This window comes from Hetaerina americana, unplaced genomic scaffold (genome assembly GCF_022747635.1).
Source record: "Hetaerina americana unplaced genomic scaffold, ioHetAmer1.1.p SCAF_107, whole genome shotgun sequence".
NCBI lineage: Eukaryota > Metazoa > Arthropoda > Insecta > Odonata > Calopterygidae > Hetaerina > Hetaerina americana.
In genome coordinates, this window is record NW_027286148.1 from 573010 (window position 1) to 599026 (window position 26017).

At 40.2% G+C, this 26017-nt stretch overlaps 1 protein-coding gene across 1 annotated transcript in view; it reads right to left on the minus strand.

Moving 5' to 3' along the window:
- The window catches only part of LOC139700721 (O-acyltransferase like protein-like), an 82079-nt gene that overhangs the window by 11457 nt on the left and 44605 nt on the right, over window positions 1-26017 (minus strand). Inside the window, exons 6-10 of the mRNA XM_071599170.1 lie at window positions 17404-17572; window positions 12103-12296; window positions 6796-6937; window positions 5754-5943; window positions 2352-2494 (exon numbers count right to left, since the gene is read on the minus strand). Of these exons, the coding sequence (XP_071455271.1) occupies window positions 2352-2494; window positions 5754-5943; window positions 6796-6937; window positions 12103-12296; window positions 17404-17572 (838 nt within the window). The remainder of the gene's footprint in view (window positions 1-2351; window positions 2495-5753; window positions 5944-6795; window positions 6938-12102; window positions 12297-17403; window positions 17573-26017) is intronic.

Consider the following 26017-nt stretch of genomic DNA (forward strand, 5'->3'; position numbering starts at 1 on the left):
ACCTTGAACGGTAGATTACCAAATAATAATAATAATTATATATATACACACATTCAAACACGAAATCCTCCCAAGCGGCGAATAAATAATTATTCACATAGAAATAGATGTAAGGAAAAGGGATAGGAAAACATATAAAGGACGAACACAATAGAGGTGGGGAAGGCAGAATCAGGCAAATCATAGTGTGTGTATTGTATATTATAATATTTGTATAGTGTATTATATAATATAATAATTGAATATGTGTGTGTATATGTATATTGTTGGGAGATCTCATAATGAGGTAGGAAAAATGGATTAAGGACGTATTGATTGGCAGTGGGCTGTTGAAGACTGTGATAGAGGGGACAATGCGTTGGGAATAGGATAGAAATGTAAGAGGTGGTGAAGGGAGAAAGGTAGAATACGGAATAGAAGAGCGGCTTGTTTGAAGAGTAGGATTTTGGGTTTTGTTTTGTTAGGAGAGACTAAGTATTTATTTGGTAGCTGGGTACATCCAAAGCCTGCCTTAACCGATACATTACCCATGATAATAATAACAATAATATTAAAAATATGTACGTGTTTATGAATTGAATATATGACTGTAAAATACAAGGGTGCGTCAAAAATTATCTTTAAAATTGCGTTTTCCGTATTTTGATGGAGTGAAAAAGTGAAGCCGAAAAATCCGGTAGATATTCACAGACGGATGAAATCAATAGAAGGTATGAAGGGGTAAGGTATGAATGACTGGTGCAGCTTACTCTGTCTTTAATCAAACTGCAGTTACGTCTGAGGTTTGCATTGAAATGGAACGATGCCTTTGTTTAAAAAATTCGATTAGGAGTTACTAAACAGGCTGAAGGATTTTCCATTGTCCATCTTCGGTGACCAAAATCCTCCTATCGTGGGTTTTTGAGGCAGATTACCCCAAACATTATGTAGTTTTTCGTGCGAATTCATGCCCAGTCTTATTAAAGCATTATGAGCGAAAGGAAATTACTCTATACGAAGTATGATCGGTGACAGCTGCTGCTGATGAACGTGAGTTCACTGTCTTTAGTTGGGGAAGAAGAGAAGAGATAGGTGATGGGTGGTGACTATTGGAGTCAGCGAATCAGAAAACAATCGGTGAGTCTCAGATCGGCGGAAAGGAAATGCTTGTTCCCTTCTGAAAAAGTGACGGCTGAATTCTGGAACAATTAGCGCAAAGAGTTCTTTTTTAAGAGTATGACTAATTTGAAACTGCTTCTAAATCAGTTAATATATTCAATGATGTCGAAACATAGATTTTTCTTGGTTTTTGAGTGTCGTTGCAGTATGATAACCAGTGGCCTCACGTCAAACAAACTGTGAAAGATAAACTCTAAAACTTGTTTCTTCCACTTCCTAGATATTCACCCGACCGCATAGTTATATTTTGCTTGGACCACTTGGTGTTATCTAATCCAGTACGGAGGGTGAGTTAAAACTGGTGTTTACATACAGGTACATACACGGTTGTTCACTCAGTCGAAAGCATTTGGCTTGCTTGGTATCAATGAACTAGTGAAACCCTGGTGTGCACGTATTTGACGAGGCAGCGGTTCAGTCAACAGAAGAAGATTTGAATTTATACACATATTTTTTCAATATAAATACGAAGATGGGTCAAATGAAAAACTCATAACTTAAATATTTTTTTGCCGTAGTATCTTGAATACTCAAGCTTTTCACTCATACAATTATCATATATCGTCCTCCTGGCGTACAATAGAATTATTTAAGCGCTGCAAAATTTCGCGGATACCTCTTGGAAAGACCAGGCTTTAGCTTCACTGAAAGCCTCTGCCGTTACAAACGGGGTGTTCTCACCTGGTCGAAGGGAAACTGATGCGGAAATATCACTGGTTAAGAACTTCTTGTCCAAACGTCATTGCTAAAGTGAAATATGTAAATAACCACTTTGGACTTTTATTCGAATTTCAGATTTTTTCACCGCCTTTATTAGAGGAAAAACGAATGATTGATCGCTGTTTCTATGGGGTGCATGTTGAAAGTGGAGCGGCCATTTTGACGCTAATGTTGCACCGTATTGTTGCATTCTGGTATCATGTTCCAGCTGTTGACTACTCATCAAACCATGGCTGCTACTCTGGAAAACGAAAATTGGCACAGGCAAAATGTTTCGAAATTGTGGCGTGGTTTTAAGGATTTCGCTTGACTAACCCGCGAATTTGACAGTTGACGTTTCTTCATTCACTCTCCTGCTTTGGGTTTCGGTTTTTCTATTAAGTCAACCTTATTAATACTGTGCTGTTAATTAGCAAGAGTAAAAGAGGTCCCCTGACGGCCTACTCTGCTTTCTTTGGGGAGCACGCACTCACCACGTTGTAGTTGGTCACGTAGTTAGGATTCCGGTCGGCGCCGAGGCCGATCAGCTGGAAGGTGAAGTGGACGAGGTAGGCGCAGTACGTCAGCTTCCCGAGCGCCACGAACGGGGTCCAGCACAGAATCGAGGAGACCAGGCCTGAAGAAGAAATGTTACACGCGCATTATTACGCGCAAAAAGTGCATTCAGATTTTGCAGCAAAACAGGATGCGGAATGAATAATTTTGCGTTAACTTTTTTATGTTGATTAGCATCACTTTTTAGGTAAATTTGAGTCGGTAAATGCCACATAAAGATTCAACAAAACAAATACAATGGTATGTGGCAGAAAAGGAGAAGCAAACATACAAATAAAAATGAGGGATCGATTGCGAAAGAAAGGAAAGAATGTTTTTGCCTAATAAACAGAAACAGTCTTGGAAGCACTGTGAATTATAATATACCTCGCAGGATATTCAAGTCAAAGAGGTCAGTCGACTAGTAGTAATGATGCTGTCCTCCAGCATTATAGTTCGTAAAGAGGCACTTCTTTTAAATTTATACTAGGGATAAATTTCTGAGACGGTAAGGTATAAACAATGAAATCAGCAGAAAAGAGAAGTTTGGAAGCATTGGGAACGTGATGGAATAGGACAAAGACGAACAGACAGAATTACCAACAAAGAGATAACACGGTAAGTAGGAACAAAAATATTTAGTACAGTTATCACCAGCCATTCCTACCTCACAGACTACGACACTCGCCTTTATGAACCAAAAGGATGGCAAATATCTTTTTATAGCGGTTAAAACATCTAAAAGATGATGACTCTAAAAGGTGCCATTTATTGAGTTGGTATGGTAATTGGAGTGGTTGAATTATCAAAAAATTATTAAAGGCTTGTTTCATTGAAGCAAAATAACTAGTATGGTATTCGTGGTTGGTTGGTTCGTCTTTCTCCTCGGATCCCCGAAATTTCCTCGCCGTCTACCGCTGCACTTAATGTTAACACCGAAATTAAGAGATAACCTCATCGGAAACATTTTTAAAGACAAAGGCCAGGCCTCTAAGAAAAATGGGCGTGAAAAACGGCATTGAGGAAAGCCGACGAGATAAGAGGCAAAAAAGAAGACAGACAGGTGTCAAAAAGAAGAAGACAGTAGTAACGACGAGTTTATCAAATGGAAACATTTTTAGAGAATTGCTTCAAACCAATCCATGGATTAAATTTCTACCAGACGGCGACTAGCGTCGTCTCCCGCAGTTCTTTTAATTTAACCATTGGATTAATGGCATTGTACGAGGTCGTAGGATGGTTGTCCTTATAATAAAATGCATCAGGGATCTTGTAATATTCTCGTCATTCAAGTTTCATAAGGCTGTTTTCGTGATATTACTTTACGAACAACATCAGTATCACGAGGGTATCCAGACTGCAAAAGTGTACGTATGGTCAACGTGCTTAGACCTTACACTGCGGCTGTAAGCTTCACTTCCTTCATTAGAGATATTTGCAAGTACCAGAGCTATACTATAGATAATCTAGTCTGAAATACGACAGCGTAATTTTTGCAATTTACTGTGAGTTATTCAAGTTTTGCCGTTAATATTTAGAACATGTTAAAACATTACTCAAGAACTTATAATAATAACAATAATATCTTTCAGCAAATTATAGCGCTTAAATTAATACTGCTTTAGCATATATTTAAAGATAAAATTAAATGGCATTGTACGCAGCAAATTATATTTTTGTACTCGTTTTTAGTTATTTTTGCGGCTAAGGAGAAAAGTAGACAGAGAAGACGAGGGGGAAAATAAGTAGAGAGTAGAAAAGGGTGAAACTTTGAATTGTATGCGATGTATTTCATAATCGTTTCCCGATACTTAAGATAACTTCATGCAGATGTGGGAAGGAGGATTTTTTTTGTCCTTCAGAAGTCAGATTTCCTCCAAAATTTCCCATTCTCAGGCATAAGAAATTCGACAAGTGTCAGGTTATTCGTTTGGTATTTTAAAATTTCTTCATAATTTGAAGCATTGGTGGAGAATTTTGGAGGTTTATCTTTTGTTAATTCATCACGATGCCATCGCCTTTCCTTTAGCGCTTTCTTAATGAATTATTTGGCAAAAAAAATAAAAATTCCTGGATAACGATGCTGATTTAAAAAACCGATTACCATAGTTGGTAACCAGAAAATTCATTTCGTATTAAAATACGTGAACATGTATCCAGACTCTCAATGCACGTAAATGACGAAGAGCTTCACCGAATAGCTATCATGCCAGCAAGTTAAGCGGTTGGAGGGTTAATTGACAAAATAATACAATGAATTACGTACTGTCACCGTACGATACGTGGAACGAAATATTGTAATATTTGTCATAATTTTGGTCTATATAGACTCTGATACGGAATTAAAGGTACAACTCCATGATAACATTTATTCGTGACGTTGAACCTGACTCAAATTTGAATTAATTTTTCCCTCTTTCCTCAAAAAGGCAAAGTATGAAAGATGTCGTAGGAATGGGCTTTCCTATCCATTGACATAAAATTAAACTATTTAAAAATGAGAAGCTGATGGTAAAACTTTTCTGCAAGAAACAGTTTTTTTTTTCTTTTTCATCTGAAGATTTTATTATTCTACATAAAAATGAATACATATTTTCAGTAAAAATACATACCAAAATGCATCTCTTACGCAAACTGAGAGGAAGACGATTTGAATAAAAAGTATCGCTTTTAATTTTTTCCTCACGTGGGCGTGAAGTGCTGAATTCAGTCCGTCGGTTCTTAAGTGTGCGCATGATCAAAGATCGCATTGACATTGATAAGATGTCAGTGCGCACCATTAGCACTGAAAATTTAGCGATGCGAAAAGTCTGCGCTAAACTCTTCCAGATGGTCTTGACGGACGACCAAGAGCAAGTTAAGTGTCTGCTTGCGAAGACCTTCTGCAGCGGCATCGCGACGATTCTCCAACCCCCTTACAGTCCTGACTTGCCACCAGCAGACTGTTTTATATTCCCAAGGGTGATATCCTCCCTCAAAAGAACACCACCGCTGGGCCCAAAGTGACCTCAAAGAAGCTGGCACGTGTACCATCATGGACCTTCCGGAATCCGCCTACAAGGGAGCCTTTAACTCGTGTAATAGTCGCTCTAGCAGAAGTGTGTCGACGTTAAAGGGTATCGATGCTCAAAGAAAGTTGAGGCATTGTAACAATATCCGAAGTAATTCTATTTTTCCGATCCGTTTTATACAAACCACGCACACTTTCAGTGTATTTATAGGTATAGGTAAAAAACAGGAATGCTTTTTTCCCACGGGAGTAACGGGGGTGGCAGGACACGCCCCCTATACTTGTGGAGGTGGGCCGGAAGAGGGGCGTCGGGTAGGGAAAGGGCACTCACAGATCTTGCCGGAGGCGAGGGAGACGACGAGAGCGGAGACGGCGACGCCCCAGATGAACCTCTGCAGAGCGGCGTAGGAAGCTGCGCCCCACGCGTCGTACTCAACCTGCGGCGTGTAGAAGACCACGGCGGGGAAGAGGATGGCGGCGAAGAGCAGCACAGACACGGCGAAGAGAGCGCGGGCCGTCCACTGCGGGAGAGACGGGGGACAATTAAACCCTCGGGAGAAGTTTGCGAGCCAGGGTTCGGCGGCCGTGGCAAGGAACCGGGACTACCGAGGGGGTAGTTCACAAAGCCCCAAACCCAATCCTGGGCAACGGTAGCTAGGCAATAGCATTGCTCTTAGGTACCAGTTTCTATCCTTCATTTCAATGGTGCTTTTCCATTATAAGATCAACTGTATTTGTTGATATTTCATCCATATATGCAGATTTTAGATAATAGGCTATTTTCATAACGGTGCCGCAATCCATGATAAGATATATTTTGCGAATTAATTCCGATTAGCATTTATGTGCCGTTCTGCCAAGGCCGGATATTTTAAAAATTTTATTTCACCTTTTGATCGAGACCCTAAGAACGGATCTCGAAGTTTCATAGCTCTATCTGTAACTTTCCAATTTAATTGGGTACTTATTCAAAATGAATTTTCGAGTTTTTAAGGGCTTAATGTCGCCAGTTTTGCTCAAAAATAAAACTCCACCAATATTGTCATATTTGATAAGACTCACCTCGGTATATCAGTCTTAATTTTGCATTGCTTTGGTTTTTTAGTTGAAGATATTTAGAAAAAGCACCGAAGGTACTCCTGAAATTTTAGACACTTCACACAGTAACACCAACAAATGATTAGCACGCAATATTCTTGCCCATGAAATGGCGTATATTTTGTATAATTTTGCGAGCCCTGTAGAAACATGTAATTATTTTGAAGGTTTAAATCGCCAATTACTTCCATTAAAATTAATATTATAATACTTATTATATAATAAGTATTTATATACTTAATATTATAATTACTTAAGATTAGTTCTTGACTCACCTTTGACATCTTTGTCTCGTTGAGTTTTCTCTTGTGGAATATGTAGCCAGCAATGAGTCCCGCCACATACGGCCCAGCACGAGTGTGGCTCTTTGTATACAAGGCTTGGAAGTGTTTGCTAGCCCTTGGGTTTGACAGAAAACTGTGAAAAGGTTCAATGAAATTAGGGGCTTTGAAAATTGAATTTTCGTACATTAGATATGAAACGATTTGTTTGCAAATATTGAAAAGACTTGCTTGCGGAATTAGATGCTTTCAAACTGAAACCATGAATACTGTACCGTTGACTATGAAACGAAAAGGTCAATGAAAATTCCAAAAAAATATATGTATAAATACAAATATAATATATATATATATATATATATATATATATATATAATGGATAAAGATAATTTTTTGGCAAGACAAAGGATAATATAAATGAAAAATGCAATTATTCAGCAAAGAGTTTCAGATGTATGAAGCCATGCTATGACAAAATTGCGAGGAAAGAGTGGAAAATATTGATAATATATATTCGGCAGAATAAAATTCCGATTGTTGTCTTAGTGAGCAACGCAAGGAGGAACAAGAAGCAAAGAGTAGCATAGACCAAGGATAGAATTCAAAATGTAACGATTTGCCGCTGTTTTCAAGATCGCAACATTTTAGTCTATTCCTAGTCCTGTCGGACGAATCTAATTTTCAAAACATGAGTGACCCCTTGAAAAAACTTCTCAGACTCAATTAGCGGAACATTTAAGTCTCGTGTTGGGCCCTATCCTCGGAGAATCATAGATTGGATTGAGTGTAAGGCATGAGAAGATAACACCACAATCCAAACCTCATAAAAGGAACGATATCCCCATTACTGAATCCTGGATATTGATTTCATTTACTGACGGAGATGATGTGATGAAAGGATAAGGAATGAGGGGAAGTCAACTTCCTTTCATTATTTATTCTGGTTTGCCAAACAAAATATATAGAAACACCTTCGCCATATGGGCACGGATGTACTGCGGTCAGCGTACGTTACGCATGTGAAATATTAAATCTAATCCATAAAATGTCCACGAGTCACATTTTTTGACAAACACTAAAGCCATCCAATGAAAGCTTCCGACAAACCTTCAAAAACCCCATCTTATTTCTACAGTCCCGTGCATGAAATATTTAAGCGCCAAGCTCAGAGAAAACAATAGCAATTGACTATATAAATGCACAACGGTCCCAATATATCCTGCCTGTAACAACACCGCATACTATTTTACCCTACTTTAGTAACCAAGCGAAGTACCACCCATCCGAGCCCACCTGTTTCGGAACGCTTTATAGGGTAAGCAAAAGACAGTCAAACGGCGGCCTGAAACTCTGAAGATGAGATGAGAGAAATTGAGTTACATCGAGACTGAAATGATCGGATATAGTGCATATATCTTGGGACTAATCGAAGTAAGATGGTTTGTTGGAGAAGAGTTTGAATAAAGAGAATTCAAAATGGTACACGAGGTTAGACTGAAAAATAATGCACGCATGCTTGTTGACCACAAACAAAAACAAATTGCAAGATCGGGCAAAAAGTAAATTAAAGTACAACTGTTAAGTTTCGATGTATTTATTTTTCAACATAGTCACCGTTAAGGCTAACACATTTCTCCCAACGTGTAACAAGGTTTTTCATTCCGTCACTGAAAAACTCTCCGACTTTTCTCGAATTCAGGACTTGACAACTGCCTTCACCTCATCGTCCGAGGTGTAATGATTTCCCTTGAGGTGTGTATTGAGTTGAGGAAAAGAAATAAAAATCGCAAGGCGCCAGATCGGGGGAATAAGAAGGGCGTGGAATCGGTTCAAATTTCAGGTTTCGCAGAGCCTCTCCAGTAGCGCGCGAGTTGTGTGGACGAGCGTTGTCATGTTACAAAATTATTGGCGCCAGGCTGCCTTTAAGACGATAAACTCGACGTCGGAGGTGTTTTAGAGGCTTTATTTACTAATAAGAATATACTGTTGCCCCTCTTTTCAGATAATCGGTCACATAAACTCGTGGACCATCCCTAACCACAGTCAAAAGAAGTTCTTTAGTGGATGGTTGTCTTTTGAACCTTTTCTCTCTGGAAACCACGAAATTTTACTATCCATCGATTTACAATAGACCTATCAGTAGCATCCTCACCATAAACAGCCTTTAAACGACGATGAACCTCAGTAGGAGTCACTTTTTCAGCAGTTAAAAATTCGATAACAGCACGCTGTTTAACTCACGTTGACATAGAACTAGAACACGTTGCATTACCTCTACTTCTTAAAATACACTGGGTGAATGAAACGACTCCAAACCTCCACATACATGTTGAGGGTGAATGTACTTCCACATGCCTCAGGAAAGCTCGTGAAGGTAATTTTGTTTGTGGACTACAAGCATTAGTTTCCAGCCTACCCTCGTATAATGGATGAAATAATATGAGAGGTAATGCATGAAATGTATGGAAAAAATCAAAAAAGGGCACTTTAAAAGTCATATTGGGATTGCAATTATGATCTGAGTGAGTAATTGCTTGGGCAATCATTTGTATTTAGTATTTGGCAAAGAAAGAGAGTGAAGATGAAGGACATGATTGGAGTAGTTTGTGGAAGTAATGGCATGGAAAAATTGAAAACTGCACCATACGCTATGACAAGAGATGGGAACAGGGTGTTGGGAAAAGAGAGGCAAGGAATAATTTTCCAAAATTCCGTTTGGACAAAAGAAATGAGAGAGAAAGTAAACTTGCCAAGACGTACGTCTCAAGGCTCGTACGATGTACTACTCGTATGCGACATCAAATTCGCCAACGCCCGCTGAGCCATCCAAATTTTCCAATTAATTAGTTTGACAGTGCCCAAGCAAGATTCAGCGGCATACTTCTCCATGATTTTACTTCGATTGTGAATGGTTTTGAAAGTTCTGAGACTGATGCACGAGGGCTGTCAAGAAAGTTAACTTACGTTTTGGTGAGTAGGGATAGAGGCACGACCTTGGTGTCTGAACGTCCATACACTCAGTACACATCCTGCCGGAGAAGCTTTGTCATTTGGAGCAGTGTCGATACATTGGCTTGGGAATCCTAAACTAATGGTTTTAAGGAAAGGGACGAAGAAATTTGAGAAATCACTCAAGAGGGAAAGCAAGGGCGGATGGATGGCCTCGGTGAAGCACAGTGATACGTTTGATGCGTGAGGGGGGAGACGGTGCGAGAGCCCTACACCACGGAAAGTGCGCATTCTTAAAGTCCTTCGACCCCACCATAAAAAGAGTAATCCTCAAGCACCTTTAAAAAAACAATTCTCTTTGCTCATAAGACAGTTCTCCCTTGTCCTCCCCCACCCTGCCTTCTTCCCTTCACAAACCCTCTCCTCAGGACCTTTCTCCCCCCCCCGCCCTCAGTACAGGTTTCACTGCATATAATTTATGGCATTTCTTAAGAAAAGGAAATTTAATTTTTAATACTAGTCAATAAAATTGGTTAATTGCAACACTAAAGTGTGTTGCGCAATCATACACCTGAAATTTATTTTTTTACTCGTGTGATGCAGACACCATCAAGTAGCCCTTGGAAATATTGCAGTTAGATCTTTGAGAGTCCATCATGAAATGCAAGTGTTTTTACGCACTTTAGCAAGCCTACCGCTACCAACAAATTACGTTTAATTAATACAGGAACCTCAATTTGATAAGGAGCTAGTCATTTAAAATAAAACAAACTATAAATGTGAACAAAAATAATCCGGACTTTCCTCGTATGATTCGCAATTGAATATAAACACGAGCTATTTCTTCATAATGATAAAACTCACTCATTTATCAATTGTTTCCCTTTTGACGTGTTATTAAATTCTTCATTCTAATTTCATCTCAAATGCGCCCGTCCCTTCCGTTACCCGTTCGTCATTTATTTATGCCTCCGATGATTTTGGATGTCCAAAAGGTGAAATAGGTGCATTTGGTCGATTAGTACAATGTATTACGAGCGCAAGCAATCTTCTCTGCCTTAGTGCCTATTAAAATTCCCTTAAAGGATCTCGCAACTTTTCGCAAAAAAACTTCGCTTTTGAATGCTGTGATGGGCAGCACAACAGTTTTATTCTGCTCTTTAGTTCTGACGCAAAAAACCAGGTGTAATTTTACGATCCGAGCGTTTTTCACTATGGGAGGAGATAAATATATTTATGAGTTTTCAAGGATCTGTAGAGGAAATTCGCTAGATATGCGAAGGGTTAGATAAATTTCCATTTCGATTTCATCTGGAGCACTGGAAAATAATCTGTTTGTTATCCCATCGTTAACGTATATTAGATTTCGCGAAGCTCTCTTTCCTAAAATGCTCTTCTGTTTCAGGATATTAAGTGACAGTCAGTTGTTACGCTTGGCTCGGGAGAGTTTCCACTGTAAACAAACTTGCTGTGACTTAAAATGACTGTACTAAATTATATTTCCATAAGCCATAGAGTATCTCGGTAGTGTTTTGGACCAACACGGTCAAAGTAGTAGAGACGTAAGGAGAAGAATTGCGCTAGGCAAAGAGGCTTTCACAAGGAGGAGGAAGTTGATGACAGGGACTTTGAGTAAGGATGTTCAGATAAGACTCGTAAAAACTTTGATATTGAGCGTAGCCATGTACGGTGCGGAAACGTGGTCATTGAAGCAGGAGGATAGACGTAGATTGGAGGCTTTTGAAATGTGGGTGTGGAGAAGAATGGAGAAGGTGAAATGGACAGAGAAGAAAACAAATGAGGAAGTACTTGGTATGGTGGGCGAAGAGAGGGGTTTGTTGGGAGCAATCCTATGGAAGCAGGGAAAATGGATGAAGAGGGTGTTGACCGGCAGTGGGATGTTGAAGACTGTAATAGAGGGGAGAATGTTGGGCAAAAGAGGACAGGGAAGGAACAGGATAGGGATGTTGGACGGGATGAAGGGAGGAAGGAAGTACTCAGAGATGAAGAGGGACCTGATATAGAGTAGGATTATGGATTTTGTGTTTTGTTAGGAGTAATAAAATATTTGTTTGGTAGTTGTGTCCATCCAAAAACCTACCTTAACCGGTATTGCCTTTAAAAAAAAGCCATAGAGAGTTTTCTACACCACTTTAGAATTAAAAAAGGAGTGTAATATCGAGATTGGTGTGGCGATTTATGAAGAAAGTTAATCCCTCGCCAGTGATCAGACACACATTCAAAATACTAAGACGCTCACATTTACACGGGGGGGAGGGGGGAGGTGCTTCCCAAATATGATTGCAAGGAAATTAATCCCTGCATGTTGCATGTGCTGCTTAGGTTACTCACTCCCGGTAGAAGAGCATGGTGGCGTCGTGTTCGCCGGCGAGGGTCACGGCGAATGGCACGGCGACGGCGGAGACGGCGAAGAGAACGAGGAAGGCATGACCTGCCCAGGGCCGGCGGCGAAGCAGGGCCAGCAGCAGCAGGCCGATGAGGAAGTAGTGCATGTCGCAGGGCAGGTACCACGACTGGACCATGCACTGCGGATGAGAAAAGGGAAGGAAGGAGAAGCCTCCGCTGATATTTGCAATTGTGATTAAAAAGATCAGATGTTTGGCAGGGGGTGCGGTATCACCCTATTCTAATGCGCGCTCCTCTCACTTGATACATCATGATTAAACTTTAGATTACATCTTTTTTACTGTAAGTAAAATATTTTCTTTGATTTTTTTGGTGCTTGTGACTTATTTGATTATCTTGGACACGGGGGGAGGGAGGAGAGGAGTTGAACTTCCGCCCAATCTCCAAGGGCCGGCATCAACGTGCATCAACGAGGAACGCTGACTTTCAAAATTAAAATTCACACATCTGGGATAGTGTTACATTGGTGGTTGTAGTTACAATGCCTCCTCATTCTTGCCACTTCATTCAGGGCGCGAAAGATTTCGGTGAAAAAAAGATCGGAAAAGGCAGCTGTCAACTCTAAATGTTCTCCCTAGCCCACAAGGTGCCTTGGGTTCCGCCGTAATCTCCACCACCCCATCCCGCATTCCTCCTCACACCCCCGCCCCCCCAGTTGCAATATTTGATCATCCACTGCTCCCGTCCAGAACGTCTGAGATGTTCTCTAATGTGATATGAGCTGAACATTTATTCGTACCAAAGTAGTATTTCCGCCGAGGGGTTTGGTGTAAAACAAATATCGATTACAAAAGACAATGACACTTTCATCGTAATTAGGGTTTATGAACTCAGAAAACGGAGCTTCTTTGAAACTTTAAGGTGGTGCAATGGATAATTAATGGACTCCTTAAAATGTTTTTTGCATTTACAAACTATTTAACTTGTTTATTGATAGGACGAAATGTGAGAGAACGCTGCTCCTAATCAAGAAATTTATAAAGTAATGTTATTGTGTACGCATCTGCTCGGCCCGTAGTGTGCTTAAAAAATGAAATGCATCACGTTTTGTGTTGCTTTTCCTATATTGATCAAAAAACCATAAACATAGTAATCAACTCGTCAGTTTAATAGGTGATGGTAGGGTTCACCCAGTACTAAGCCCGACGGTGCGTGAAATTTCATGCAACAGGAAATGGGGGAGTCAGTTCATATCCGTGTGCCGGTTATGGCTTCCCAGGATCATCTGGTACCTGGAAAAATCACATAGCTTGGGTGGGGCTGAGGGTGCCCAGAGAGACTGACCAGAGGACCAAGGAATCGAACCCGAGCCCTCCGGTCTGTAGTCCAACGCTCTACTCCTTGAGTGCCGCAACCCACCTATATTGATTGAAATAGAGTAAATAAAACCAATTTAACTTTTAAGAAAAAAAATCAATTAAATATTTGCTTCGTTGAATTCATTTTAGAAATTTTTATTATATGATAACAAAACTTTGGGTTGATTATGTTTGCTTGCATGTGGCTAAGCACTTACTAGCGTAGTTTCGTAGAAAGTAAAGTTTACCGCGGTTCCCTGCGGGGGTTAAGTTCGCGTACGGTGGTTACAGAGTCTTACTGAAGCCAGCTATTTACTAAGTGTATGTATTTACTGGGAGAGTGCCGATGCCCGAGGGGTGGAAATGTATTCAGGATTCTCAATCTGGTTGTATTTTACACGCTAGAGACTAATTCAAGATTGCCCTTCGCCTCGATGGCTAAAATAAGAAAGTAAATGAGAGAGCATCTTCATTCGGCTCTTGTAGTTTATTCAGAATTGTATTTATACGGAATGAGTGCATTAAAACATTCAATCATTAGGTGAAACCATCTAAAAGCGAAATATGATTCCAAGTGATCAATTCATTACAATGATTTAAGATTAATTTTCAGACTCTTTTTCCATTCTATTTCCATAATTATCACACCATATATCTAATTATTTGTAAAATATTTTAGCAAAGTACTGAAGTGTAATTCAAAATTTGTAAGCACGGATTTAGTTATGGAGGACATAAACTCGTCGAAAGTGAACTTATTGTACGGTAAGCGAAAATAAAGAAAAAATATAGTTTTAACTAATTGCAGGATGCCAAATGGGAGGATTACAGAATATAGCGAAGGGTTTTAAAACTCAAACCCGAAAACCATTGATAAAATCACCAACAGGGAATTTATTTGGAACCAGTGTAAAAATACACCCACACACTTATTCAGCCAAAGGTCGGTTTGGTGGGTGTTCATTCAATACTAAGCCAGAAGTAGGGGTCACGGGGCCAGTTCCTCTCCATGCATATGGAGTGTATAACTAAAATAGATGGTTTTAAACGAATATGATGTTTTCACTTTTTCTTTGTGAAATATCTTCAATCCTCGAACTTGTTGACGAATTCCTCTGGGCGTAAATAGAAGAGTGCATGAATGGGTGTTTCCAATTCACTCTTTGGTCACGATCATCCAAAGGGTATGTACATTTTCACTTGATGAACAGGTTTTACAATCGCTGATTCACTTCTAAGAATGACACCAATTCAAATGGCTATTATTCATGAGCGGATTGACGCCAAGGTTTGAATAAATGTTCAAGTTTCTTAAACTGGCACGATAATTGGTCAATTCCAGTCTGAGAGAGCAATTAAAGAATAGTGCGCATGTACACCTTTCCACCCTGTGGCACAAGCATTGGCCGATTAAGGGACTGGAGGTTTAGGAGAGGCTAGAGGAACCTATTTTTCAGGGAGTCTAGCGATTGTTTCCATGCGATTCGAACTGATGTCTTGCATAAATTGGAAGGATGTCTCATTTGCAATGATGTTGAAAATATTTTATCAGTCCCATCGTATCACGGTAGGGGAGATCACGCTAGTAACATTACAAAGATTAAGTGTGAAGCAGATAACTTTAAAATGCCACTTTTCCCACAAACCAGGAATCAGGATAACTTTTTTCGACCTCCCTAAGGGGTCGCGGTAGTCCAGTGGGTAGAGCGTTGGACTGTTCATCGGAGGGTCCCGGGTTCGATTCCCGGGCAAGGCACTCTGGGCACCTGCAGCTCCACCCAAGCTAAAGTGATTTTTCGGGTACCAGGTCTTCCTGGGAAACCATAACCGGCACAGGGAAAGGAACTGGCCCCCCTACCCTGATGTGTGAATTTCACACGCCGTATAGGGCTTAGTACTGGGTGATCTCTACCATCACCTACTAAACCGACCTTCCGGTTGATTACTGTGTTTATGGTTTATAGGGTAAAGGTATTTTGGGTCGAAAAAAGTCTGTGTTATAATCACCCACTGCCACACACGCAAGCGATGAGTTGATGCGTGCTATTATCTTAATTTCCCTTGAAATATCTGAGGTAAGTTTTGATGCATCAAACGTATCTATTTATTCGGTTTTAACTTATTGGGTTCCATCATTTAACCTAATTTGCGGGGGAAGCATTGAAATATAGAGGCGTCGCCGGATTTGCGCACCTGATTTAGTCTGGCCCCGGCGTAATTGGATAATACTCCACTCTCTTCGAACGCGACCTTCGTTTTGATTTAAAATTATTTTTAAAACTTCTTCCTCATTGATAAAAATAAATTCAGGCCTGCTACCTGAGCAAAGCAAGAGCAAAAATCATTTTCTTCCCTAAAAAATATTTGGAAAACCTTGAGTAGTTCGATTGGCCTTGTAGAGATGGCGAGGCAGATTAATTCTTATCAGGCTTACAATTATGTCTCGGTTGCAGAAAACATTATTTACCATGGTTCACGGCATATTATATGAGTTTTCAGCACGTCATTCTTGCCTGAAGCCTCGTTTTTCTTCTTTTGGTAACAACGGAAAGAAACATCCATCTTCGCATTCCGTCAACTTTTGTACTAGTTTAGCAGCAGTGCGGCTGGATGAGGTGCCTCTTTTATCTTATGATAATATTTTTAAATATTTCATTTTCACCAATGATATCTTCTGAAGCATGTTCAAACTTCAAATTTATAAAGGGATATCACAGAGTAATACTCCTCGGAGCTCAATCTAACCGATGGATCTTACTTACTACAAGTACGTACTCTTACATACGTACTTGCGATCGAGGCAATATTATGGCCTCGATCGCAAGTGGCTGGAGACTTTAGATTAGGTTCCTATGTTGGGCTCTGGGGATGTGCTGCCAGCAGTAGATGTCTTATGCCAGTGTATACATCTAATATGGTACGGGGAATGAGCGTCTGAATATTAAAACTCAGCTATAACTCAGAGTCTCCAAAATACCATGTAAACACCTTGTATGTGGTTGCACATAATTACGGGGTCATAGCCAAAGCATCATTATCAAGGGTAATTTTTCCTTAATCCAAGCGAGAGCCGCGGTATTTGTCGACGAATGTTAGGCCGCCAAAAATTACAGGAACTTGAGTTTTCATCACGGAATTTAGAGAGCAAATACATTTTGTTGACGGTTAATTTTAATTGTTTTTACATATAATATTCTGCTTTCTTCATCCCAAATTATCGGATTGAAGACATAATTACATCGAAATAATGTCCTACGGGTCGTCGCTAGGAAAATCAGTCACTGGAATATTCCACTATAGGCATAAACTGTCAAAATTATTTGTTAATGACTAATGGAGAAGTTTTTTTCGCCAAACAATGGCGAAAAAAGGCTTCACATACACACTAGTACATATTTGATTCAAATGCGTTTCTACGCATGCAAGTCAACTTAATATCAATTGTTGCTATGGATTATAATTAATATAGAATAATGACTACGAACTAGGTTAACTACTGAAAAAAAATGCTTTTTGAGATATTTCTTTTTCGATTATTCTGAACCCAATTTTTTCCTCGGGGATTCAACCTTGCCATTTCAAGAGACAATTGCATCGAGTATTTTACAGAGCCTGCAGCTCTTTGAGTCAATGCTACATTATTTTAGGCAACGGGTCACTTTTTTTGCTTTGGGCCATCTCAAAAAACCTAAACTTTTTTAACGAAAAGTAGGCAAATTCAAGATGATATGTCCAACGTGAATTAAACACAGGCATTAAAGGTTCTACCCATGTATGGTAAAGTTAGGGGTTTCCTTGACGTTTGTGAGTCTAAATAGGTCAAGGGTAATAATCTCGTTTCCATTTTCGCGGAACCCATAAGGTCGTCTAAAAGGCTGCGGTTTTTCTCAAATTCGGTTTCACTTCCATGGATTTGCGGTGACCTCACCATATGCGGAGAGTTGACGTAGTTGCTGACGTAGAGGAGGTTGGTCCACCAGTTCCAGGTGCAGAAGTCCGCTTCATAGGCCACTGTGGAGTTCCATAGCGGCCCTGAGCCCAGCTTCTTGAGCAGGGTGCCGTAGAAGAATACGACGAGGGCGTAGGCCGGCGTCAGGCTACGGGAGGAAACATGGAGTTGTTAGATTGTGAGCAATATTTCCTCCAGGGATCAACTCAAAGATCGAAATTTCCGGGGATGATGCCATAGTATCTAGCGGTAATAATTAGAGAGTGAAAATATTTGTGAAAATGAATCGAACGAAGTAACGTAGTCAATTAATATTAATTACGACTCATTTCAGAAAATAAATACTTGATTATTCCACATATATATTTTATCAAACACGACCTAGGTTTCGACTTACAAAGTCATCGTCAGGTGACCTGATGGTGATTTGGTAAGTCGAAACCCGGGTCGTGTTTAATAAAAAATATACGTGGAATAACCAAGTATTTATTTTCTGAAATGAATCGCTTCCACAAAGTGACGCCTGAAACCATTCTATAAACTACGAATTAAATTGAATCCTTATGCTATAAAAATGATTATATAATATTTACGAGAAGCAGAAGAGATTTAGAGCATAGGATTTCGCTTGATGACTTACGATTTCACTTCGCTTAAGAGGTTCGTCACATGATCTTATATTCAGAAATTGTTGGGGATAGAGTATTAAAAAATAACACAGAATCAAAATCGTTAATGGCGTGTTGAAGTTAGGGGATACGTTGAAAAAGTAGGTGTGAAAACATTTAGACCGTTGCTATAATTTCTTCCGCAAGTGTGTGGAATATACATGAGAGTGGATTGCTGAAATAAATGGACCAAGATAGATTTTTTTGGGTAGACACAAAAGATGCTACGGAATTTTTTTTTAAACATGAGTTCCTTCCTCTAACTCAAGCTGGAAACTGAATCTCATGTGACGAAGTAGCAAACATACTAAAATATTTGAGCAGGCAAAGTTTGGCGGAAAGAAGTACAGTTGATGGACTGCTGATAAATTTAGAAAGCGTATATCTATGGACAAGCCGTAGGGCGTGAGAAAGTAATTAGTATACGGCACAAACGAAAACAAAATGGTAAAAATGACTTTTAAGTGAAATCTGAAAAAGTCAAGCCCTTTCCTGAAAAGCAACAGGGAATTCACAATGAAACTGCGGCATCTGCTGGAGTTTGCAGCAGATACCGATTGACGATTCATCAGTTGTGCAAATGCTATTCATTTTGAGTTATGGAGTTCGGCCGCTCTTAATAGGAGGTGCCCAGTTTGATACATTTCCTAAATAAGTGCATAGGTGTGCGCATGCGCATATGTAAGGTAAGTTTCTTGCTCTATGATACATAGCCAGACCATCTGAGTGCATAAAAAACAACATTACTCTGCTGCGCTTAACTTTGTGTTCAATCATACGTTTATCTATACCTATGGCACTTCCTGCAAGCATCCACCAGGGTGAATGGCAAAGGGAATTAAAACACTAGTCGGTATAGTATTAGATGAAAGATAAGAGTCCGTGACAAAGACATGGCAGGAGGCAGCGATATTTTACTGTCATAATCTTTGGTGCGCACTATCTGACACTTTCATTTATTGCTTATTATTTAAAAAAGGAACGAATCTGCCACGTTGGAAATGTGCAACTTGATTAAGTAAATGAAAACAGTACACAAAAACCTTTGAATATATTCTATTGTTTCAGGCTTCACTTCGTGGAAGTATTTAATATCCATACTAAACTGAGTATTTAATATCCATACTAAACTTTAAATCCACTCTGTCCTGAGGGTATATAGTATATTCTTGCTCTGTCTGTTTTGCAAATTTGTACCTGATGATGCCGCAAGTCGGTGAAACGCGTTGTACCGTATAATAAAATCTCTGGAAAACCTTTGAATTTGAAAGTAGTTCAAATCTCAAGCTCAAAACTCAAGCTATCGGCAGAGTCAAAATAACAATGGGAAATACATTTTTCATGAGGAATTTATAGTTGAACTAATCAGTTGACATGTAGTCCATTTGAATTATTTTACTATTTACGACTGGTAAACTAATTTGATTCTAAAAGGCAATAATTTATTCATTTCATTCGGGATAAAAATAGATTACGACGAACGTAATAAAAAACTATTCTTCACAGAAATAATTCACGCAAATATAACTTGGCATTTATTAGTGTTTTAATGCATATCTTATGCGTAGAATTCATGAACTCGAATAAGGTCTTTGACAAGTCAAGATGAAGAGATACGCAAGTTATCTTAAAAACTTTGAATTGATTACAACACTAGAAGAATCACCTAACCCTCACACAAACAAAAGTTGCCACCTTGCGGCGGCATGCGTAATATGGAGGGCAAATTAGATAAAGGAGCTGAGAATGCGAAAACTCACTGGCAGTATTTAAGATATATTTAGAAGATATTTTGCAGGGAAATTCAGGTTTAGGAAAGGCAAAGTAAAAACCATCGAAAAGTTAGACTTAGATGAGGGAATAAGCTTGCATACTACAAGTCGATTCTGAGAATAACGTCATAATTATGACCAAGAATGATGAATACCTGTGGGAATCCATTTATGCAAAACAGAAAATGGCAATGCATAAAAATCCATGCACCTAAACAAAACTGATTCTTACTTGGAAGAAAAGAGAAGTTACTGCTAGATTGAGAAGAACAGAATGATGCTGTTTGATGAACTGATAGAACTGATATACAGAGTTCGTCCGGAAAATAAGTGTACTGAGCTCAGGAAAAAAAAATTATTACACTTTTACATATCTTAAGCTAATATTCCTCAAAATAGGACCCTTGTGAGTCGATACACTTGTTCCAGCGGCGTTCCCATTCCTGGAACGCTCCCGCGAAGGCATCATCGGGAACCTCTCGAAGACACGTCGTCACGGCCTCTTTGACGGCGTCCAAAGTCCCGTATCGCGTTCCTTTCAAACTCCTCTTTATCTTCGGGAACAGAAAGAAGTCCGTTGGTGCCAAGTCCGGGCTGTAGTCGCTTGTAGAAGTTGTGTCGCGATTTCCAAACGATTGAGTCTTTGATCATCACTGAGCACTTTCGGCACCAACTTTGCACAAATTTTTCGCATCTATAATTGCTCCCTAATAATCTCGTGCACTATTGTTTTTGGCACATTACACTGCTCTGCTATCATCCAAACACTAAGACGACGATCAGAGTTCAGTACATCGCGAACTTTTCGCCCATTTTCGTCGGTGAGTGTCGTTGATGGGCGTCCAGGCCGTGGTTCGTCGTCGACCTCTTCTCTGCCCTCCACGAACATCTTGTGCCACCGAAAGATCATGTTTCTGGACATGGCTGACTCCCCGTAAGCCTGGTTAATCATACCGACAGTTTCGGTAGACGATTTCCCAAGCTTTACCGCAAATTTGATGGAATAACGCTGCTCCAAAAACTTCGGCATCGCGTTCCGTGACGTGGGTCGAGCGTGGAGGTTCGCGTTAACAGAGCTCCTCACTACACCACAGCTCAGAGCCGACTGCCTTTTTCAGCGTCGCTTGCCAACATACCCCCCTCCAATTGCAGCCCGTCAGAGCGGTGCTGGGCGCGCCTGGAGCGGCGGGAAAAAATCAGTACACTTATTTTCCGGACGAACCCTGTATTCTATTGTTTCAGGCTTCACTTCGTGGAAGTATTTAATATCCATACTAAAAAGTACGAGTCTTTCTTTTTAGTATGGATGATAGAACTGAGTTAAGATAAGAGGAATTTTGAAGAGCGTCCCCCTTTCGCCTTCCTACTTAGGTAGACTTACCACATAAGACGATCTCAAGTTAAATCAATCCATAAAGAATGTCACACTGGGCAGATAGATAGCTAGATCTGATTGACAGATTGAAATATTCAGCCATGACCATCTAAAATTGGGTATATATGCAATTTGGCGCATAAAATCCGTCTTCAATAGTATATTCTTCACCGAGCAACTGCCAAGGTATTCCCTTCATCGACTCCTTTCTCCTTTTTTCAAATTCTGCTTTCGCCATGGTTATTTTTCTCCTCTACGTGGACTCTTACTCACGATAATTTTCGTTCATAACAGTGCATTAATGTGCGATGTGCTCCATTTGCGGCCATTCTTTAACTGACAAATCGGCTTTCGCGGAAGTGGAAATTAAAAATGGAGCAATTGCCTTGATTGATCATGTCTCTCAGAATGAACCCATGGCAAATGAGATTTCTTTCCCATTTCTCACGACAGGCAAACTTTCCCTCACTCCTCATAACCATCTTTCGATTAATGCAGCTTCGATATATCGTCTAATTAGGCTTGGCACTAATGGAATCCTCCTGAATCTCTCATGGCTAAAGCGCTGAATGATATCTACAGTCGCATCTATAGACCGCACTGGATTTCCAATCCACTCATCAATGCTTGCAACCCTTGGCTGACTGAAAAACTGGAGATTGGTCTTTAGCATACCCGAATACTGATTTTACGAATTCATCATACGACTTTCATTCCTACCTCCAGTTCTTCCCATGCCTCTTTAATCATTTCCTCTACATACAGGTTGAACATCAGCAACGGTGATAATGGGCAGCCCTGCCTTACACCTCTTCCTAACACTGCCCATCCGGACTCTCCGTTTCCCACCCGCACCTGAGCAGTCTGAGACATGTACAGGTTGCGGATTAGCCTCCTTTCCCTCCAATCTATTCCTATTTTCTGCAATATACGCATTAGTTTTTCCCAATTCACTCTATAAAACGCTTTTTCGAAATCTACGAAACAGGCAAATACTTCCTATTTGTATTCTATATTCCTCACGACTATTAATCCCATTACTGCAATGGCATCATGCGTACCTCTCCCCTTCCTAAACCCAAACTGATCATCCCCTAAGTAATCGTTTCCCCTACTCTCCATCCCTTTATTGATGATCCTGAAAGCAACTTTAGCTGCGTGGGATATCAAACTTATCGTCCTGTAGTCCTCACATGGCGTGGCCTTAACCTTTTTTCGGAATAGGAACTAAAACTGATCTCACAAAGTCTTCCGGCCAGGTTCCTTCCTCATAGATACTACGAATGAGCCCATATAGTCTCTTCCTCCCACATTTTCCTAATCATTTCAGTAGTTCCGCAGGAATGTTATCCACCCCACGGCCTTATTTAGTTTCATCTCCTTTAATGCCTTTTCTGCCTCATTTTCGAGTATGCCTGGACCTAAACTATCTTCATTTACGTCATATTCTCTTTCTATATCTAAGCTGGTTGGCCTAAGTTCTTCATCATACAGTTCATCTATGTATTCCTTCCATCTCTCTTGGATAATTTCTATTTCAAATATCATCTTATCCGACTTATCTCTCGCTGTTAGTACAGATCTTCCATTCTTACTTCCCGATAGTGATTTAACCTTGCTGTATAGCGCACCGATTTCACCCTTCCTCTGCAAACCTTCCATATCTTCGCACTGCGTCTTCTACCATGCTTCTTTTGCTTTATTTGTTGCCCGGCTCAATTTATTATCTAACCCTTTGTACCTCATTTTGTCTAGCTCTGACTTTAAATTCTTCCATTTTCTTCTCTCATCCCTGTTTGTAATCATCTTTTCCGTGATCCATGGTTTCCGAGTCCTTTTCCCATTAACGATTCCTATAGTGTCTTTAGCGGCCTTCGATGACCCTTTCTTGATACCTTCTCATTTTTCTTCGGCAGTACGCAGCTCTTAGCCCTCATTTATGAGTTTCTCTGCCACCTGCTGATACTCCTTCTTTTTCAATCCATTTCATGCTACAACATTCCATTTCCTAACCCGCCACCCCTGCCTTATCTTTTTGAAACGGGCGCTTCACTTCATAACATCGAAATTGTCAGTTTCCGCATCCACTCCCGGGAACCCGTGAGAATTGATCTCACTGTTCCTAATTATATGCATAACCAGAACATAATCTAACTTATACTTTTCTGAGGTACCTGACACTTTCCATATTCCACCTACGCTTTTGGTGGTGTATAAACCCAGCGTTGGTGATGACTAACACCTGTCTCATACAGAACTCAATTGCTTCCTCCCCCACGGTCATTCTTAGCGCATAAACCGCAGTCTCCCCCTCATCACCATCTCTTCCTTCGCCTACAATATAACTAAAATTAAAATTCTTTCGAATATCTCAAATTCCAGTTATAGTATATTGAACACTCCTCGTAAGAGTATACAATTACGTTCCAAATTACGCGGCGCATTGAAGAAGCTCTACTAATATTCTGATGTGAGTGCAACAATTTCAGAGTGTAAAAATCATTCGCCTTGACTGGTCCCAGTCAAGGCGAATGATTTTTACACTCTGAAATTGTTGCATTTGAAATGCACATTAGCGGATGACTCCGTTAAAAGTTACTGTTGCGGCATCTCCCGCAGTTTCTTTGGAATTTGTCAAAGGGAATACACCATAAGTGTTTAAAGTTGGCTTTAACCTCGTGGACTGTGGCGCCTCGCGCACGACTACGAATGCATGTGACATTGTATGTACGGTATTTCGTCATAACATCTAGTTCCTTTAAAAGCCCCAAAAATTTCAGAGTTTAAGAGGACGCCTCGGTAGCTTAAGTGGCTAAAGCACTCGACCGGATATTGAGGGATCTGGGTTCGGGTCCCAGTCAAGGCGAATGATTTTTACACTCTGAAATTGTTGCATTTGAAATGCACATTAGCGGATGACTCCGTTAAAAGTTACTGTTGCGGCATCTCCCGCAGTTTCTTTGGAATTTTTCTGATGTGAGGTTTTCAGGAATAGTGATTGGAATAATTGTTCATTTTTGGAAAGCAGTTCACTAGCTTATAATTCATGCCTCACTTAACTGTTTGTATAAGCTGAATACTCTCAAAGGTTTAATCGCATCACGCTTTATATGATTTGTACGTGCTCATTTTTTACTGAAGAGTGTGTTTTGTTTCTTGCATTTCATTTTCCATTATTTGAATTTAATTTATTCATATTCACTTTTCATAAGAAAAAGTAAGCGTAACGCATCTTTAAGATGTAATTAACCGAGAAGACGGAAAGCTTAATTGGCAATTTTTACTATCAATATGCATTCATAAAATGGAAATATTTGCTATAGTTCAGGGTTATATGTTTTCTCTCTTTCGTTACTGCTGTCATGAGCGCCAAAAAGATCACATTTGACAAGTTACTATTTTATGTACTTTGTTCTCTTAATTTTCGGTTCATTACATATTTTTGCTATCAATGGTCAGAAATCTCCGGACGGACCACATCTCCCTGCCACCCCTGAACACGGCCCCTCAAGGACGCGACCCTGGAGGAAGGCCGCAGGGCGATCTGGCCAAAATCTCTCTCTTTGAAAGGCCCTAAGGCGGGAGGGAGTACGTAGAAAGGCGTTAAATCAGCTCCCCCTGGCCGCTGGGATCCCGCTAACATTCCTCATCAGGGCCGCCCTTCCCCTCGAGCACTTTCTCACGAGCTGGGAAACCGCGAGATCGGCCTGCCGTCCGAAGAAATGGTAATCGTCCAGAAGTGAAGAGGACTATCGCTCAATGTCGCCGCTCGGAGTTCTCAGCGGGGTGTCCGAGGAGAGCGTCGGATGGAGAGGCGACACCGTCCCCGGCTGCTGGATTGGATTTCGAAAACAGCACTCCTCGCGAACTCCTCCCCCCTCGGGGTGGCGTCGGGGATCAGCACATACCCCTTTCTCTAAAGAAGGATATGAAAAGCCGGCGCCCTCGGCAGCAGAACTCGAGAAATCGGTATGCGCCGAGGAGATCCCGATCTGTCTGAAATTGGCTTGGCTTCCTTTGGAGAATCCTATATGCCACGGTTGGCTGTCTCAGTTTTTTTAGGTATTTAAATATGTATTCAAGCAATAAAATGCTCCTTCAGGCAGAAATTGCACTATTGTTAGTGTTTCATAAATTATACACTGATTAAATGGCATGATTCAACGAAATACCCTCCGAAGTTGGTGGGTTTTGTAGTACTTTTTTAAAAAAGGGGAAAATAAGATCGCATTTTGACGCCTCCATCTCACTATGGAGAAAGCGATTGATGCGAGAGCCAATTCAGGGTCCTTTACAATGGAGACGGAGCGGCAAATGCTAATGCGTCAAAAAAACCTGCAGCCAGAGTCGGGAATGCCGTGAAAGATTTTACTCACCATCGTTTTTGCTATCAAGTCTTTTACATTCAGCCAAACTTCGGGCTGAACGAAAAGTGGAGAAAACTTCATCTTAAGAAAGTAATGGATTAAATTTAGATCCACAAATTTAATTTTGCACTTAAATGCTGAATGGACAAAAAAATGCAAATTCACACTGAAGTAAATAATTTATTGCGACTCAAGTTTCACTTAAATTAAATGATCATAATATGATTTTAATGTAAGGGTCGAACGATAAGTCGCAATACATTATTTTATGCATTGGAAAATTTCTTTTTTTTTTGGGCATTCAGTGTTCTGCGAATCCACTATATCGTGATGCATGCATTTAATTATTTTCTCCTGGGTGGAAATGACAACCAAGGATTACATGTGCTTTTTCACGTTTTTTTCTAGAAC